We start from the raw sequence: 19,037 nt of genomic DNA, 5'->3' as shown, positions 1-19,037 counted from the left end.
TCAGTTTTGGTTACATACAGCATTTGGTAATTATTGTTTTTGTTTTGCGTATTTGTGTGTTTTTTGTTTTTGTTATTGTTGTGAAAAGATCCATTTGATGGTTGATTGATTATATCCAATATGTTTCAAGGCCCAATAGTTAGATTGAATTGAAGGATTTGTATGAGAAGTTTTTTGTTTTTTGTTGTTGTTGGTTTTGAACATTAAAAATTCATAAATGCCAAAAATGTTGTTGTACGAATGAAAATAAAGAATATGGAAGAAATCAATTTATATTTTTTTGTTCTTTAAAAAATATATTAATTGTTAAATAGTTTTTTTAAAATCTAATTGGTTAGAAAAATAGTATTTATTGATTATTTAATATATATATATATAACTATAAATATTATTAGTATTATATGTTTAGACCAATTCGCTACGACAATTTTACAAGCAGCTACAAAAACTATAAATTGAATTCGACAGTTAACAAAATGATTGGCCGGCATGCAATTGTACAAGATGATATTTAATATTTGATCAGCTTTCAAATTGCTGTCTATAATAGCTTCGGCAAAACCCTTGACTTGATTCTGATAGAAACGATTTCATATATTGGATAGCTTGGATGTGAAGCAAACAATTGAAAATATTTAAAGAATTTCAGTGCATACAAATTATTTGCACTTATTCATTTAAAAAGTATGGCTGAAATTTGGAAACCTACAGATACGTTTGTTTTATAGCAAAAAAAAGTATATTTTTTTATCTTTTGATTGAAGTTACATTACTTGTATATAATAACACATTTCAATATGTTGGACTGCAAATAATTTGGCTGTCTGACTAAAACAAAATATATTACATAGTAAGTATATAAGGTTTCGCTGTTTATGTGTTATTATTTTTTAAATTAATGAAGCTTATATTTGTATGATATTTGTAGCTTAAGTTTTATTGTTTTTTTAATTTCTTGGAGGGATCAATTAATTTAATAATTAATTTAATTTAATTTGCCTAAAGTCGATAGCAAAGTCTGCTGATGATAAAATATTGAGCTAAGTAGAGGAACTGCTCATTATTTTACCCGAATATGACGAAAATTGAATTAAATGCTTCCAAAATTCGACAAGCCACAATTTGCATTGTAGTGGATAAATATTTCAATTTTGCATACACAGCCATTCCTAGAATTGGTTGCTTAACATCCCATTCAAGCTGACTTTTGCAGCCACAAACAATTAGCTGTTTTTTCTCCGGTACGCATTTATTAACCACAGCATTTGCTTTGATCTTGTGATAACCGGCTGTACAATTGCATGGCCAGAAGGATAACTAGTGAGGGTAGCGAACGAACAAACAAACATAAGTAATTAGGAAAGCAAATTCTAAATGCCTAAAGCATCTCAAATGACATCAACAATATGCGAACGAGTTTGCAAATGGCTGATAAAAAAATATTACTAAAGAGCGAGAGTGGAAAAGGCGCAAAATGGGTTTGGCATGGCTGTTGGTTGTTAGTAAACATTTTTTGAATGGCGAAATGTGAAAATGTGTTTAAATATTAAACTTAATAGCAAAAATAAATAAAACATTTATGGCTAATTGCTCATCAACCGAAGAAACATGGGAGCGGGGTTAACAAAACAAATGATTATGCGTAATTTGGTGTGATATTTTCATAATTTTCACTTTCTATGTGAGTGTAATGCGTATACGCCATGTAGTACAGGCATTAAGTATGCGACATGTAGTACACGCTAGAGTGTGAGTGAGTGTGTGTTGTGTATGTGTGTGTGTGTGTGTATGTATGTGTGTATGTTAATAGTTTACAGGTCTTTTTTAGTAGTGTTGTTAGTTAAAAGGTAAAGTTTACACATGTGTTGATTTTTTTGTTGTTGTTTAACAAGGGCGTTGGCTTCTATATGCTTGTGTGTTTGTTTAATATATATATATATATATATATATATATATATATATATATATATATATGTGTGTGTGTGTATGTGTAACATTGATACGTAAATATTGTAGAATTGGCTGTTGTTTTAGTTGCTGTTGTTGTTATAGTTATGAACGAGCAATTTGCACAACAAATAATGTGAGAATAAACAAAAAAATATATAAAGGCAACATTTTCACAGACAGAGAGGGAGGTAATAGTTCATCTCTTTAAAAAAAAATTGATTTAATTTCTGTTTTTGTTGTTGTAAATGGTGTGTGTGTGTTTGTTTTTTTGTAATTATTTATTTATTGTTTTTTTTTTTTTTTTTGTAGATTCTTACGTGAGTCATGTTGGGTCTTCTCCTCAGATACCATCAATGCGGCATGCTCGATGCCAGAATTCATACTTTGAGGCTCCAAGCTATTTGTGCAGTTTAGCATACTCCTGAAATTCGCACACTCTACGATTATGTTTTAAGTGTAAACGTATTTAAGTTTAATTTTGCAACTAATGAGCAATTTTGAGTTACACAAACACGGGAGGCAGAAGGCAAGAGTCAGAGACAGAGACGGAGACGGAGACAGAGACGTGCACGCGTCACGCACACGAATGAAAGGTTTGTGGTGTAGTGGGGCTGTGGGGTTGTGGGGCTGTAGTGGAAGGGGGAGGGGGAGATGTAAATAGGTTGTTGGTTACATTTCAGAAAGATAGGGGGTGGGGGTATACACTCATACAAAAAGTTCATATACGCATGTAGTGGAAAAGTGTAAATTGTATGTTCGTCTAGACTGGTTGACTGTCACCGACTGACTGACTTACTGACTTACTGAGTGACTGACTGACTGGCTGACTGCTATATATATTTACTTAATTGTAGCAGGAAAACGTCATGTGTAGCTGGAAAAAGTTTTCCCTTTTTTCTCTTTTTTTTTGCTTGGAAGTTATTAAGCGCGGCTTTCATATGCAAATTATGCAAAACTTTTTTAAGAAGTTATAAGCATTGTTTTTATTTAACATTTTCTTTTATTGGCAAAAAAACTAAAGCTATAGAAAAATGTGTGTGCGTGTGTGTGTGTGCGACAAAAAATTAAACAATTAATAACTAAAAGTAAACTTAACTGAAACAACATATTGTGTGCATCTTTTTGCTGCAAAATAATAAAAAATTAATAACATTTAATAAAAAAAAAAAACAAGATGGCGGGAGGCTAATGTTGTTGTAGCTATAGTTGTTGTAATTGTGGCAATTGTTGTATTTGCTGTTGTTGTTGCGGGTGGTGGCGGTGGCAGTTTTGGAGATTTTAATGCATTTTGGGACGCTCAGCATTAGAGTCCCGTTGCGATATTTCAATATCTGCCGTCGAACAACTGCCGTGGTCATGAACGCTGTCCTCACTAAATGGGTAAACAACATAATAAGTGAGTGTCGGTGTGTGTAAGGGTGTGTGTGTGTGTGTGGATTTGCATAGGTGTAGTGTAAGTATTTGGGTGTGTGTGTATATGTGTGTGAGAGAGAGTGTTTGGCCATTAAAATTTGGTGCTTTAAACTAACCAATTTATTATTATAATGAACAATGAACGTGGAGTATAAAGACAGAGCTGGTTTCGAAGCGAGATTATGGGGTGAGGGGATGAAGAACGGGTACGTGTTATGAATTAGAAATTTGTAATTGGAATTGCTGGTGTGCGCTATTGTTGTTATTGTAATTATTGTTGCCGCTGTTGTTCTTGTTGTTGACATGAGAGGTACAAAACGCTTGATATAATGAAATGGCATTTTAAAATAGAGAGTAGCAGTGGTGGTGGTGGTGGTTGGTAATAAGTAGAGTAGTATTAAAAAATTCATATTAAATATTTAAATGGGTATGGTATTATTATTTTGTTTGTTGCTAAATATAAATTGATATTTAATGTTGAACTGTTGCCAGCTTTAGCTTTTGTTTTTTTTTGTTGTTGTTGCTGTTGTTTTTGTTTTTTGTTGTTGTAGATAGTAATGTTGGAACGAAACGAACGAGGTAGTCAGGCAAAGTTAAGCAGACATGCCAGTAAAAATGTTGAAACTTGAGCGCAAGTGGTTTTGAAATTAATTGATATTATTATTTATTTTAAATGTACAATTAGGTTCTGTTTTGTTTAGTTTAGTTTTAGTTTTTTTTAGCTAATAAAGTACAGTGAACGAGCTACTTTAAATAGAGACAGAGAGATGAGGAGACAGAGAGAGCGAGAGCGAGAGTTTGCACTTTTAATTGTAATTGCAATTTTAATCGTAAGTGTCTTGGCAGTTGGAATTGAAGGCGGCATTTAAAGCGCGCCGCACATTCCTATACGAATATTTTGTATACTATTAAAGAGGGCTCGCGTTTTTGGTACATCATGCAACTTACCCGTACAGTCTACTATCTCGAAAAGTCCTTTAAGGCGTTTAGTTTGTTTGATTGTTGTTGTAGTAGTAGTTGTTGTTGTTGTGGTTAGTACAGTGATATTAATATATATATATATATATAGAAGGCATATGTTTTTTTTTTTGTATTATAAATAGTAGTAGTTCAAAGCTATTAAAGTGTGTATGTGTGTGTGTTCTTGTAAATAAATGTGCCGCAAACGAAACCAAAGAGTTGGAATTTGAAATAATAATTAATTAACTGAGGGGCCTACAACGCCACTATTTGATGTGTTTGTAGGAGGTAGAGATATGTGTGCGCAATATATATAATTTGTATATATGATATATGCAAACCGCATAATAAACTTCCAAGTAATTGAAATGATGGACACTGCCTTTTTTGCTTTTCTGGTTTTTCTGTTTTTGGGAATGTTTTCGAACTTTGCATTTTCTTGAAAAATAAAACATTATTTGTAGTTACGAGTTATGTGACTGAGTACTGAATTGGAGTTTTTGACAGAGGACGCATCACATTTCGAATTTGTTTCTTTTCTTTTTTGTTTTTTGTCATGAGAAGTGTGTGCTTTAGGGCTAACTTTGTTGTACGTACCTGCCATTGTTGTGCCGGAAGAGGGCCAAGATCTCTTCAAACGTTTTGTTTTTGGTCTCAGGAACCTTCTTATACGTGAATATCCAAAATATGGCTAAGAATACGCTAAATGGCAAGAAGGTGTAGTTCTCCAGGGCAGTCTGAAAAAATGATCGAATTCAAATGATTTAAGAAAAGTTTAAAAATTATGAATAATCTGTTACTTTTGAATCACATTCCGTACAATTTTATAGCAACTTTTAACGATTCGTAAAGTATAGGAAATTCTGAAGCCATGAATTTGATTATATGTCACATTTATGGCACACGAGAAAAAATTATGGAAAACTTATAAAATAATAAAAGTTCGCTTCCTTGTTTGAAAAAAAGAGCTGTATTCCAAAAAATAAAATATATCATATATGTATATTATTTAAAAATACTAAATTTCTGCTTTAATATCCCTACTATGCTAATTGTATAAATGTTAATGTTTTATTTATATATTTAAGCTGCATTTAAATACATACAGTAAAATGCAAACATTAGTTGTACGATTTCTTAAGAGATGGCACTAGAGGCACTCTTAGCTTGAGCTTGAGCTTTACTTATACTCTTTCTCTTATTCTCTTATTCAATTCTTTCTCTCTTTTCTGATATTCAACAATGGAATCGTTCTTTGTACAAAATGGATATTTAATTTTGAAATCCTGTGTATAATCTGGATTATGCAGTTTATTTCCATTTAAAATATTTAGTCTGAGACTAACACTTACCTTCATGCTTGGGAAACCAATGCCGACCACAAAATTGGCCATCCAATTGACCAGAACCGCAATCGCCATGGCACTGGGCCTGGGGCCCTGTGAGAATAGCTCCGCTGTTATCATCCAGGGTATGGAGCCGGGTCCAACGGCGAAGAATACAACGAATCCGAGCGTGGCCACCACCGATAGATATGACATCCAGTCGATCATTTCCTGTACATAACCAAAAAACTCCTATACAACATGCATAGTAATCCTATTCTCGATGATTTGTAGGCTTTTTCTTTTCTTTTGCTCTTTGTCCATATAATTGAGAGTTTAACGAATCAAAGAATCAACCAAAACAAATCATAGAGTCATTATCGCGCAGACAATTATAATTATAATAATCCGATGGAAATTAAAATGAAAATGAAAGAGTTAAGCTAAAGAAACTCCTTTGCCTGCCACCCACAGACGCGTCTTCATAATAATTCATTCTTGACTTCGAAAAACACTTTTATGCATGAGTTGAAGGCTGTTCCGGTTTCCGACTTAAAATAGTAATTTGCATAAACAAGTTGCTTAATTAGTTTAGTTAGTTAGTTCGAGTTGGATTTAATTTTGGCTCTCGGGGAGCTGAGAAAGTCTTGCTTAAACATTTAAATCTCACCTAAAATAGTCGTAGCTTAATAAATAAAATTATAACTAATTATAAATGAACTGATTAAGCAGCGTATTGCATATCTCGCACACTCCCAGAAGTGTGGCAAAGTGTGGAACTGTGTGTGTGTGTGTGGAAAACTTTGCAACTAAAGCATATTAGCGCGTGTTCTGCTCTTTTATTGCCAATTGCCATTTTGTGTGAGCGACAGCTCTCTACTAAAATATTATGTTATTATTATACATATATATTTTTTATATCTTGTGTGAAATTTTGCATTTTGTGCCTTAAAACTTTCAGACTTTTGTTGTGTGAGGCTGTGTCTGTGTCCGTGTCTGTGAGAAACTTACAATGCTTTTAAGCACACATTTTCGAGCCCGATTAAGCAGAAAGCATAAGTAATAAACTATGAATAAAACTAAATGGTAAATAATTCTCTCTTTTTTCTCCGCATATTCGTTAAATGATTCTCATTATGTGTGTTTTGGGGGCAAAAAGCCTGCCAAGTCGAGAATAGCTTCTAATCAGGGGAAGAGACAATTGCATAAACGAGCTTGTTTCCAAATATTTCCGGTTAAAGGGCAGTTCTCCACATTATTTCTCCCTTTTCCGCTTACTTGCAAGCTCGTTTATGCAATAACTTAACCTAAACACAACATAAACAGGCAGGCAAGCAAGCAAACGACGTGCTATTAATGTAACTGAATTTGTTGAAGCCATTTGTAATAATGTATCATTTTAAATTCAAGCACTACTAAAAGCTTTTAGATTTAGTGTAATGCATGCAACATAACATAAATTATTGATCACTAAGCTTAAAATATAATTAAGGGCTACAGTAAACGCTCGATTTTAATAATTCTTAAGTATACTCATAAAATCATATCTCAAAAATATTTCAAATGTTAATTTTATCAAAAACTATTATAAATTCCAATTCATTTCAAATATTTGAATGTATGAATTTCGTAAAATTGCTTTCTATCTGAATATTTTTTCTTTTTTCAAATCATGAAATTTCTCAAAGAAGATAAATTGATTTCTTTAATATGATTTGATATTAAAATGTTTGTTAAAACAAACAAATTAATTTGAAATAAATATATTTTGGCGAACTGTCAAATAAAACAGATTAATAAATTAATAATTGTTTCGTTAGTAAAAAATGTTTAAATAATGTATTTTACTTTTCGTCATTTCTTTTCAACAGTAGTAGAAACACTTTCTCTTTTTCGGATCATTCCATTCGCTTATTGTTAATGTCTCCTTTATTGTTGTTCATTTTATTGTTCACAATTTATACAGAATTAGTTTCACATTCTTTTGTTTATATTTTGTAACTGTATCGAGCGTGTACTGCATTCAATAAAAAAGGCTGTAATGGCTATAAATTATCGTATAAATTTACTGAACTGAAGCGCCTGAGCGTAACTTAAATAAATCTAAAATATAGAGAAAATGGAACGAAAAATGGCAAACCCTAAATAGGCGCTGGGCTATAAATTAAACTTATTATTAATTCAAATAAGTATATATCTCACATTAATTATTTATATGTATGAATACGCGCGGGACAACTGTCATGCCATCGTTCTGTTCAGTTGCTAGGGGACTTTGGGGCTACACAACAACTTCATGCATAAAAAATGTAGGTATATATATGTATAGGCAATATATAAAACGTTTATATCAATATTCAAATATAAGTACTAGGTTGGTAGGTAGATATGTAGATATATGTATTCGCAAATGCACGCATTTTGGTTTAGTAGCGCGCAAAAGCACAAACACACAAACAAATGCTTAGTAAAAGTCACTATATTCGCAATCATCGTAATCATCATCTTCATAAACATCATAAACATCATGAGCATCATTACCAAAACAAAATGCAATGCCCGAAAGTTTTAAAAGCAGCGCATAGAGCCAGCGCCGCTAAATAGGCAATTAATTATACAAAACACAGAGAGATGGCCACTAAAACTGGCCAGGGATACAAATACAAATACAGATACAGATACGGATACGGATACTGAAACTGATGCTAATAGAGATACTTGCCCGAGGCTGCGGTTTGCATTTTGCATTTCGCATTGCATTGACTAGGGCGTTGGAAACGCGTGTACTTGCCTTAATTAAAAATGAAATTGTGATGAATATGGAGAATATAAACATGCCGCCCAGTCCGTACAAATGCAGCGTTCGTCGGCCAGTGCGATCCATCAGCGGAATGGAGACTAAAGTCATTGCAACCTGCATGAGGGCATTGAGTTACAGTTGCAGAGGAATTTTAAACGTGCCCGTAAATAGAGGAAGAACTCACCATAATGGCGCCAATGCCTATCGTGGCAAACTTGGCGCTCTCCTCAGTCAGTCCGGAGCTCATGAAGAGCGACGTTGAGTAGTAGAAGACGGCATTAATGCCGCTAAACTGCTGACTCAGCTGCATCACAATGCCAATGATCAATGGCGGACGCAGTGTTGGCGAGCAAATGAGCTCCATGGTCGATATATGGCTCTCAGCCTGCTGGGCACGCTCTTCAGCGCGCATCTCTTCGATGTCCTCCTCCACAGAGCCGGAGGCGCGCAGGCGCCGCAGTGCTGCACCAAATTGAAAAGCAAAGAGGAGATGCCATGACATGAGTTGGGTGATAATGCGAGTTTCCAGTTTTGTTACCTTTGCGCGCCTCCTCCTCCCATTGTTTGGTTATGAGCAAATACCTGGGCGATTCGGGACACACGGGCAGTAATATTAATTGCAATATTGCCGGACATATGGCCAGACCTAGCAGTATCGGCCAGCCCTCATTAGTGCCTAAGATTTGTTCAATGCCCAGCACCTGGGATAATAGTAAACCTACAGTCACAGCCAATTGATTAACAGTACCTAAGCCACCGCGTAGATTCAGTGGCGCTATTTCGGAGATGTACATTGGCACCAATGATGTATTGAGACCTGCATGGAACAGCATGGAACTACCTATAGCGCTCTGTTTATAGTTTGCAATGCGCAATTACTTACCGCAATTAACACCAATTATAAATCGGCCAAGGAATAACATTTCATAGGAATGACTAACTTTGGTAAAACCCATCAAACAAGCACCCGATATGCCGAGCACATTGTTCAACAATAGGCCGCCTTTTCTGTGGGATGAATGCAAAATATTTGTAAATTGTTAGCATTAAGGGATATTCGAAAATGAAACTGGAATCCACATTTGAATATGTTGCAGCAAACAAATTAAAATAATAACCTATCGCTATTCGACCTATCAACAAAAATATTATTTTAAATGTATGCCATCAAAATAATAAATCAACTTCTGGAAGAAGCACTTATTTTTGACCAATCGTCGAATCAAATGCTTGCAACACTAGAGAACTATTGTAGTTTACTTTCTTAGTAATAAATGTTCATATAAACAAGCTGATATATGGCCAAATGTTTAGACTGGGTATATAAATACTCCTATACATATAGTATATTTTTCAAGCAATGCATATTTGCAGGTATACAACTTTTCTTTGATTTTGTTTATTAGTGCATTTGGATGTCGGGTAGGACAGCACTAATTATATTGCTAGTTTGTTTTCTTTTGGGGTGTTCTATTATATCAGTTTTGTATTGCAATAGGAGTTAAAGTTTCTTAACATTTTTGTTTTCTATTTATCAGTGCTGGACCATTTCTGCGGCGAAAATAAAAAAATTCTATCTAAATTAGTTTTTAGTTTAGTTTGAAGCTAAATGTTGTTTATAGTTGCATTCCGTTTCATTTGTTTTCGCTTCTAAAATAGGTCTTGTCTCGCTTATATATACATAAATGAAAAAATATAACATTTGGGTACACTACTAGGATTTTCAACAATCTTTTTTATAATTTACTTACTACTCAGACATAAGTTAATTAGTATACTAACGAGTTCTATTTGTTAGTTTTAGATTCAGACTAACCTGCCAAATCGATTGGCCATCCAGCCGCCACTGAAACCGCCGAGCATGCCGCCAATGGCAAATATTGAGACTGCCACCGAGTACAGCTGCTGTATGAACTCCTCGCTAATGTCCTCGCCATAGCGATCTTTGTACACGTCTTTCATAAAGTTCTCGATATTCTTTTCGGGCGCATTGATGACTCCGGTATTGTAGCCGAATTGTAACATGCCCAGCACCGCCGAGAATATCGAGTAGGTGAGAAAGAAGGTGAGACCCTGTAAGCAGTGAGAAGACAATCATTAATGGGTTTGTATAGCCAGAGTTGGGGACTGGAAGGGGAGGGGGCTGGGGGAGGATAATTAACCGGTTGGTAATTCGTGGGCGGGTTGGCTTGTGCAGGCTTCAAACGCTTTGCAAACGAGTGTGCAAGTAAAACAGAATTATTAATATTTTATAGCATACTTTTTTGCAAGGAAGGGCACCAATTCTCTAGATCTAATTTGAATTCTAATAATAATAGCAAATCAATTAAAATTAAAATAAAACCAACAGAGTACAACCTTTTATTTTTGAGAATTTCTGTAATTTTTATTTACAAACTTAGGAGAAATTCGTAGAAATAATAAAACAATAATATCTAAGACTTATTTAATAAAAATGTGAGTTGATGACAAAGCCGTCTGTATGTGTGTGGGATTGATGAGAGAAACACGCTCATGTGGCTCCTGGTCTTTGACCCATAGATTGCACAACATGAGCATGCGAATGTTATTGATTTGTGTTGGTGGTGGTGGTGGTTCGGTGGTTGTCATTTTGTTGGACTGTGTTTTGTTTGGTAGATGAATAGAAATGAAATTTTAAGTATTTAATTACACAACATGGCAAATAATTTAAGCTACAAACTTGTTCTAAAAGTCTTAGCTTCCATCTGTGTGTGTGCTCCTCCAGTCTGTCGACATATTCGCGCAGCTCCTCGATCTCCTCCTTCACCTGCTGCACGGTATCCAGTTCGTGTTTGATGGCAACCATGTCGCGTTTTACCTAAATCGACAACGAATGGATGGAATATAGGTTAGTATTATTGATGCTGCCTATTGATGTGCCTAGTGCGGGTCGACAAAATTAATTAATTGATTTAAGATAATTACATATTTTGGAAGCATTGTTCAAAAGTTGTTTTAAGAAATAAAAGTACTAGTCATAAAGTCTGATTTTAAAAACCAATTCAATTTTTAACACTTAAATTTCCTACATATTTGACAAGTGCAAATAAAAGTGAATTAGGAATGTAATTAAAATTATGTTACCTAATAAATAGCATACAAAACTAGTTTATATATATGTTCAAAAGAAAATATTTTTAACCCATAAAACTCTACTCCCTATTTAGTTACTTTCTTGCAACATTTGCGATACTTATAATAAGACTCCAAAAGAAGCTAAAAGTCAACCAAATGTATTATTCATTTTAGTAATTTAACAACTAAGTTTGTGAACACTTTATAACATTATAAGCTAGGGCTAAGCAATTCTTGTTAAGCCAATTTGTAAACATTTCGATTACGAATTTCAATTCAAACTGTATTTTGTCTTCAAAATTTAAAATGGTACAATGAACTAACTATAAAAGAACATAAAAATATGTAATTGAATGTAAAACAATTACTCTTTGGGGTTTAAATTAAAATTGTCGTAGATTCTTGAGTTTTGTCAACCAGCTTGTTATGCTTATTTTGGTGGCTTCTACTAATTATACCTCTGAGACTTCGCTCTGGCAGCTCTCCACGGACTTGGTCAGCTCCTGCAGCTGTGTGCGAATCTCACACAAAGCCACTGTCGTCTCCAGGTGTCGATCGCCTCTCTGCAGCTCATCGAGTTTCGCTGATAGATTCATGCTCATCACGCTAACTTGCTTTTGCAAACTGCAGACAAGCACACATCATATATATTTAAATGTATATGTTTATGTATATGATGCATGTAAGTTTGTTGTGCGTTATTCAATTGCCACATTGCGTGACGTCACGTGCCGCATTTTCAAGTGCCGCAGTTTGCAGTTTGCCGTTGCATGCCATGCAAAAATACAGCGCCCCAAGTTACAGCCGCAAGATGTTCATCGTCGCATTTGTTGATATAGTAGTTGTCGTTGTAGTTGTAGTTGTTGTTGTTGTAGTTTGGTTTACATTTTACGGGTTTTTGTGTTGGCACAGTTAAAGAAAATATCAAGCAAAAATGCACTTTAGTTGTAGTTACTTGTGTGTTTGTGTGTGTTTTTATATGATTGTTGTTGTTGCTGCTGCAATTGTGAAATGTAATTGCAGAATGCCTTTTGGCTTTCTCAGACTTTTATGGTACACATTCGTATGTACTCGTTTGTATGTATGTATGTGTGTATATATCTGTATATGTATGCAGTTGTTATTTAGCGTATAATGTAATTTATTTTTGTGAAAGGCAAAAACTAAGAAGTTAAAAATGGAAGTTGCAGTCGAAGTAGAGGTAGAGCTATTTGAGGGGCAAGCGGAACTTATTTATGACCGCTTGCATTAAAATTTACTGAGCTATGCAATTATTGAAGAATGAAGCAACATAAATTTTATGGTTACAAGCTAAAATGAAAATACAGGCAGATATATACATTTACTGTGTACGTGTAGAGAGAGCAAAGGAACGGATGAGTTGCAAGTTGCAGAAAGTATTTGCGTGGCAAGCATAAAGGAGTCAGAAGTAGAGAGTGGGAGTGGGAGTGGGACTGGAACTGGGATTGGGATTGGATTTGGGGGTGTGGAAACTGTTGTGAACATAAAAAGATACTTAAAGTAAATTGTTGGCATTTGTTTTTGCTTTCCTTCTGCTTCCTGCTAGTAGAGTGTAAAATGCAAACGCAAAGCAAATAAAAATGCAGTTTGCGGCTGCTTTAACGGCTTAACGTTTAACGTTGCGTATACGTAATGGTATATTATGAGTGTGGGCGTGTGTGTGTGTGTGTGTGTGTGTGTTTGTGTGCGTCAAAGCGTCTTACAAAATTTACATTTTCATTAACATGGCAAAATCAAACAAACCGAATATAATGTACAATGCCAGGCCATGGCACATCAAAAAACAAATAGCAGCCAGGCAGCGAGCTCATGTTCGTCAGGCTGTGTGTGAGTGTGTGATGGTGTGTAGAGGGTGTGTGTATGCCGCGGGGGCAGCTCTAAATATCAGTCGCTCATCTATGGATTTGTAATACACGCGCACACTCACAGAAAATGCAAGCACTTTGATTCACACGCAATCAATCTTTTTGTTTTACGGCATCAGCTTTGTGGCATTACTCTTTCAATTCAAGTTGTAAATATTCGAAAGACTCTCAATGGGCCTCTCCTGTGTTCCCCTGTGCCTTGAAAATGCTTCGGAGGAGATTTTCAAACTCGGCAATCGGCCTCTTCACATACTCAGGGAAGATTAGAACGAACATTTTAAACTTGCGGGAAATCACCAGTTTATATTGAAAAATTTGTAGAGGAAACATTTCTAGGATGAAAATATTACCCTATTATTTTGAAATTAATTTTGATTTTTTTTTTAGTTTTGAATGCACATGATTTTCTTTATTCTTTCTTCTACTGGTACAATGCTCATTCGTTTAATATTTGTGATTTACTGAATAGGCTTTGAAAAGGACTATATAAGATTTTTTTTTTTAAATTTATGTCTTTCTGAGGTTCTTCAATATTTCAAATATATTTGGGTCAGCAAATATTAATTTCGTTAGTCCTTATTCAAGCGATCGTTAAAGTAATATTTGTTTTAGAAAAACGCAGTTTTTATTCAGGAGTAATTACGTGCTTTGCTTGAAATAATGGCATATTGAAAGCTCTTTTTTCTTTTTTTCGATTACAGGGCAACTAAAATCCCTCGATAAAATCAAAACTACTTCTTTCAATTTAAACCTCTCATTAGCTTCATTAAAGAGAGATACTTGGCTTTAAATGAAAGCGAGCTTCGGTCTAGAGTTCTGTGCTGCGTTATTTTTCGGAGTGTAGTTGGTTGGGTGAGAGAAGGCGGTAGAAGGCGCGGTAGAAGGCGTGTGGTGGAGGCGTTTCCAAAATTGAGAAGTGTTTGTTGTTGCTATTGGTGCTGCTGCTGGTATTGCTGTTGCTGTTACTGTTGCTGTTACTGCTGTTGGCAGTGCAAACAAAATGCGAGCGAGCGCTTAAATCAAATAGCAAAAGCAACTGTAACAGCTATGGCAACAATAACAACAACTATGATAGCAATAACAACAACAAGGGCAAACAAACAACGACAAAAGTTATAGACGACAGTTGCACATATCGCTTGCCGATGTGTTGGCGCTGCCTCCGCCGCCGTCTCCGTCTCCGCCTCTCTGTTGCCACTCAATGCTTCATATAGCGCATGATAACACAAATACACACACACACACACACGCACAGAGATATATGCAGGACATGCACAGCGGGGGCGCAGAGGCGTGGCTGCCAAAACTGTGCGCTCGAACAATGCGCATACGACACGTGGGCCGCACGCAGTCGAATTTGCGAGTGCAGAGCAGCACACCCTCTTGCACCTCTTGCACACCCGCAGCGCGGCCGCCTTGCACTTGAGTTATACGGGGGTGATACGGAGAGGGGGGGGGGGGGGGGGAGGGGGGGTATGCGATAGGGACGTTACATTATGTTAATGCGCCTATACACACACACAACATCCACACACACACATACATATGTGTGTAGTTATTTGAAACATGTTGCTGTTATTGTTATTGTTTTGCATTTCACGGACATTGTTGTGCCTTGCATAAAAGGATTATTTTATGCATACATCAGAGATAAAGAGAGAGAGAGTGGAGGGTGGTGTGGGGGCTGGTGTAAAGGACACTGCATCCTGTTCAAGTTATTGTTCTGTATGACAACAATTGTTCATCTGTGTGTGTGTGTGTGCGTGTGTGTGTGTGCGTGTGTGTGTGTGCTTGCATGTGCGTCTGTCAGGCGCAGGAATTTTCGGTTTTGTGTAACGGATTTGTATACGTGAGCATTTAATAAATTTTCTGCCAATTTCTATGCGACACAGAAACGCACACACACACAGACACACACATAATTGCATTGAAGAAGTGAATGTTTTTGGCTTTGACTTCGTTAAATTTGAAATACGTGAGCGCGCATTTCTATGGCAAGGATAATTTGAATGGATCTATATATTTTGCGCATTTTGTCAAAATTGCAAACGCCATCAAAGGGCGTCAAAAGCCAAAAAGCTTATAAAATGGCACAAAAAGACGCTTTTCACTTAATTAAAATGCATGCGGGAGCTCGGATTTCATTTGTGTTTTTGAAGGTCCTGCTGACTGTGTGTGTGTGTGTGTGTGATTGTGATTGTGTTTGTGTTTGCTGAACACACAGATACACCCGCTGAGCAAAAATGCATTCTTTTTTGCATGCAGATATGCTCGTTGTGTGTGAGGCAGTCATATACTCGTATACTTATATATTTGTTTAGTTGGGCATATGCGTTAGCTCCTTTATTTGTACACCTCCAAGGGACACTCTCTTTGTAGCTTCAGTCTTTTGTGCTTGTATTGTCATTGTTTTAATAACGTTAAAAGCAATGAAAAGATGCTTATGTCTTATTAGGAATATAAGCTCGTTCTCTAAGCTCGCAAACACTGGAACAAATGCTTGGGAGCCTTTAAGTTTTAAATTATTTTCAATCTGCTTACAATTCAGTCAAATATTTGAGTAATTTTATTTTCGTAACTTGGTTTTGGGAAATTGATGTTTCTAAAAGCATCTCTTGCTGGTAACACAGGTATTTATAATTATTATTTTTTATTTAATGCTACTTTTAAAATGTATACCAGAAACTTCAAAATGTAATTTATGCTTTAACTGACTTCAGGAAAAAAATAGTAGGTTTATCGAATTCAGGAAATGTCTTGGCCTACAAGCTATTTAAAATGTTATGTTGATAAATATTCTTAATATAGAATTATTTGTAGTGCCATTAATTAAATTAAAAGGAGTTGTTATTTTCGTTTTGCTTATTAACATTTCTTTAAAATTGTAAATAAATTCTGAAGTCCTTCAAGCTTTAACCTATTGAACACTTTTGTAATTAATACTTATTTTATATTGAAACTGAATTTATAAATGAGAACATTTTAAGCTGCCTCATTGCGGATGCACTTATGTTTTTTACGAGGCAAGTATTGATTAAAAAAGAATTAATATTTAAATAAAAATAATGTAATATAAAACTGCTAAACGCTTTTTCATTCATTTATATATTTCATTAAAAGTCGTCTAAATAACCATTTTTTTAGGGGAGCAGTGATTTATCTGTAAGTATTACCTAATAATAGTTTTTAATAAATAGATTAAATATTAATAAAGTTGCAATATTTAGAAGAAGATGCTAATAGAAACATTTAAATTATTCAATTTAATATTGTTCATAACATATTTACCAATAATTGGAAACTAATTTGATGTTGTAAAATGTTGTCGTTTTATTAAACACCATTTTTATAAAGGCACTTTTGAGCATTAAAGAGAATGCCGCATGACTTTTTTTTGGTGATAGTCTGTACACATTTGCATATCAACTAAATTGTTTATCGAGCGTCGACATCTGAAGTTAAACTTTCAAATTAAACTTTGGCTTGGCTAGCCTAAAAAAGGTTTACTCTTCCCAACACAATATTTCCATAAAGAATTTGCGGCATTTACATAAAAGCAAAATATAAGTTAAAATAAAGCTATATCATGTGCAAAGTACATAAACATACTCGTACATATGTATTTAGTATACCCACTATGTTATGTACACGTACTATGTACACATAATATGCATATGTAAATAGAGATTGTTTACAAAACCAATTGGCATATAGGACATTCACCAAACGTTGCAATTTCGTTAAAATTCTGATCATTGTAATTGTTGTTTTTGTTGTTTCTGTATTTTTAATATACGCATAAAAATATACACATACTCGTATACTACTTGTATGTATTTAGTATGTGTATACAAATCAATTGCAGTTTATATTTGTGGTCGGTCACGTGTATTTTTGCTATTTTCATATTTATTGTAACATATACATTTTTTCATTAATAATTTGCATGATTTTTAGGTATTTTGTTGCTTCTGTTGATTTTCGGTCGGAATTTATGCAATTTAATGGGCAAATAAATTTAATTGATTGATTTACTATATGAGTTATGCAAAGATAACGTAAAAAATACAGAAAGCCAATATCATTAAAACTTACTCGACTCCTGTTTTTTTGTTTTGGCTTTTAGAATGGAATGCATGAAAATATTAAACGTAAAAGTGACTGTGTCTCTGTGTGTGTGCGTGTGTAAAGGTTTATGAATGCCTGACATTGACGGCTTATACTATATGTGGTATAATTAAAAGTTGGGTAGTAGTAGTAGTAATAGTTGTTGTTGTTGCGTTTTCGTTTTTAGAATTTTGGTGAAACGACCGTTATGCCAATTAGTTTGGGGTTTTTGTTTTTGCAAATGAAAACGAACTTTTTTTTTGTTTGCTTGATTCTTGCACGGCTGCTAATGAAATGAACTTAATGTAAATTAATATACACAGATACCTGCTATTGTTGTTGTTGCTGCTGTTGTTGTATTATTCAGGTTTTTGCTCTTTTTTTGTGAAAATATTGTGTGGCGACATTTTTGACTGACGGATGTACAGTTTTTGATATGCATATGAGTTTGTAGGTAGGTTGACAAAACAGATTACGTATACGCAACATGGCACACTTAGTAAGTAGTTGGGTGGGCTGATGTAGTGATTGGTGTGGTATGGTGTGGTGAATCACGGGGTGAGGGTGGGAGGTGTAGGTGGAGGTGGCAGAGGCAGAGGCAGAGGCTTGAGCGCACGCTGACACTAATTATGACTTTGATGACATGCAAAGTAAAGGCGTCATGGCGCCAAGGCAGGCTGCAGGCTAAAGCACGAGTACGAGTACGAGTATGACTCTGAATGTGTGGATGACACATGTGAGTGTATTTGAGTGTGGGGGGCATACTACACATGTGTGTGTGTGTGTGTGTGTGTGTCGGTCGCACAACCGCATGCTGATTGACTGCTTTGCTTTCTCGTGCGTTCGTTCATTCGTTCGTTCGCTCGTTCATTGTTGATGTTTGCTGCTCAACAGCAGCTTTACATGATTGCTGCCTCTACTCGTATTGGTGTCCTATATATACACACATATATATGTATGTATATAGATGTGTCGGTTTGTGTGTGGCTGCGTGTGTGTGAGTGTGTGTGAGTGCGTGCATTTAAGTGTGCACAGCACAACAGCGACTTAATGACACTCAAACACTTTTCGGCATGTCATAAAAAACACAACACACAGCCCCACACTTGCGACCTCACACACACACCCTCACTATCGCATACACACATTCCCACAATTGTTGTGTTGACGCTGGTGAAGTGCTTCCTGAGCAGCGTGTTTGTGTCCATTGTACAACAGACATAAGCACCGACGTTCCGACTACACACATATTTACTTCCATGTGAGTGTGTGTGTGTGTGTGTGTATGAGTACGAGTGCGCTTGTGTGTGTATGCAATCAATGCCTTTTGGCTTTTGCCGTTTTGCCTTTAGCCGCCGTCTGTCATCGATGAAAGCCGCAATTGGCATGTTGGTACAAACATACCCGCACACACACACACACACCCAGACCCACACACACACATACAAATGAAAACGTAAAAGGCTCTGGTCGCTGTGTGTGGACACCTCTCCATTCAAC

At 35.4% G+C, this 19,037-nt stretch overlaps 1 protein-coding gene across 1 annotated transcript in view; it reads right to left on the bottom strand.

Annotated features, from left to right (window-relative positions):
• The window catches only part of LOC115623206 (glucose transporter type 1), a 139,365-nt gene that overhangs the window by 5,964 nt on the left and 114,364 nt on the right, over positions 1-19,037 (bottom strand). The window contains 10 exon segments of the mRNA XM_030517430.1: positions 2,268-2,371; positions 4,921-5,060; positions 5,676-5,879; positions 8,440-8,562; positions 8,633-8,910; positions 8,987-9,265; positions 9,332-9,456; positions 10,265-10,521; positions 11,120-11,287; positions 12,003-12,168. Of these exon segments, the coding sequence (XP_030373290.1) occupies positions 2,268-2,371; positions 4,921-5,060; positions 5,676-5,879; positions 8,440-8,562; positions 8,633-8,910; positions 8,987-9,265; positions 9,332-9,456; positions 10,265-10,521; positions 11,120-11,287; positions 12,003-12,168 (1,844 nt within the window).

This window comes from Scaptodrosophila lebanonensis, unplaced genomic scaffold (assembly GCF_003285725.1).
Source record: "Scaptodrosophila lebanonensis strain 11010-0011.00,11010-0021.00 unplaced genomic scaffold, SlebRS2 tig00000043-arrow-pilon, whole genome shotgun sequence".
Lineage (NCBI taxonomy): Eukaryota > Metazoa > Arthropoda > Insecta > Diptera > Drosophilidae > Scaptodrosophila > Scaptodrosophila lebanonensis.
Note: the sequence above shows the minus strand (reverse complement) of the source record. Positions and strands in the feature narration are given on the sequence as shown.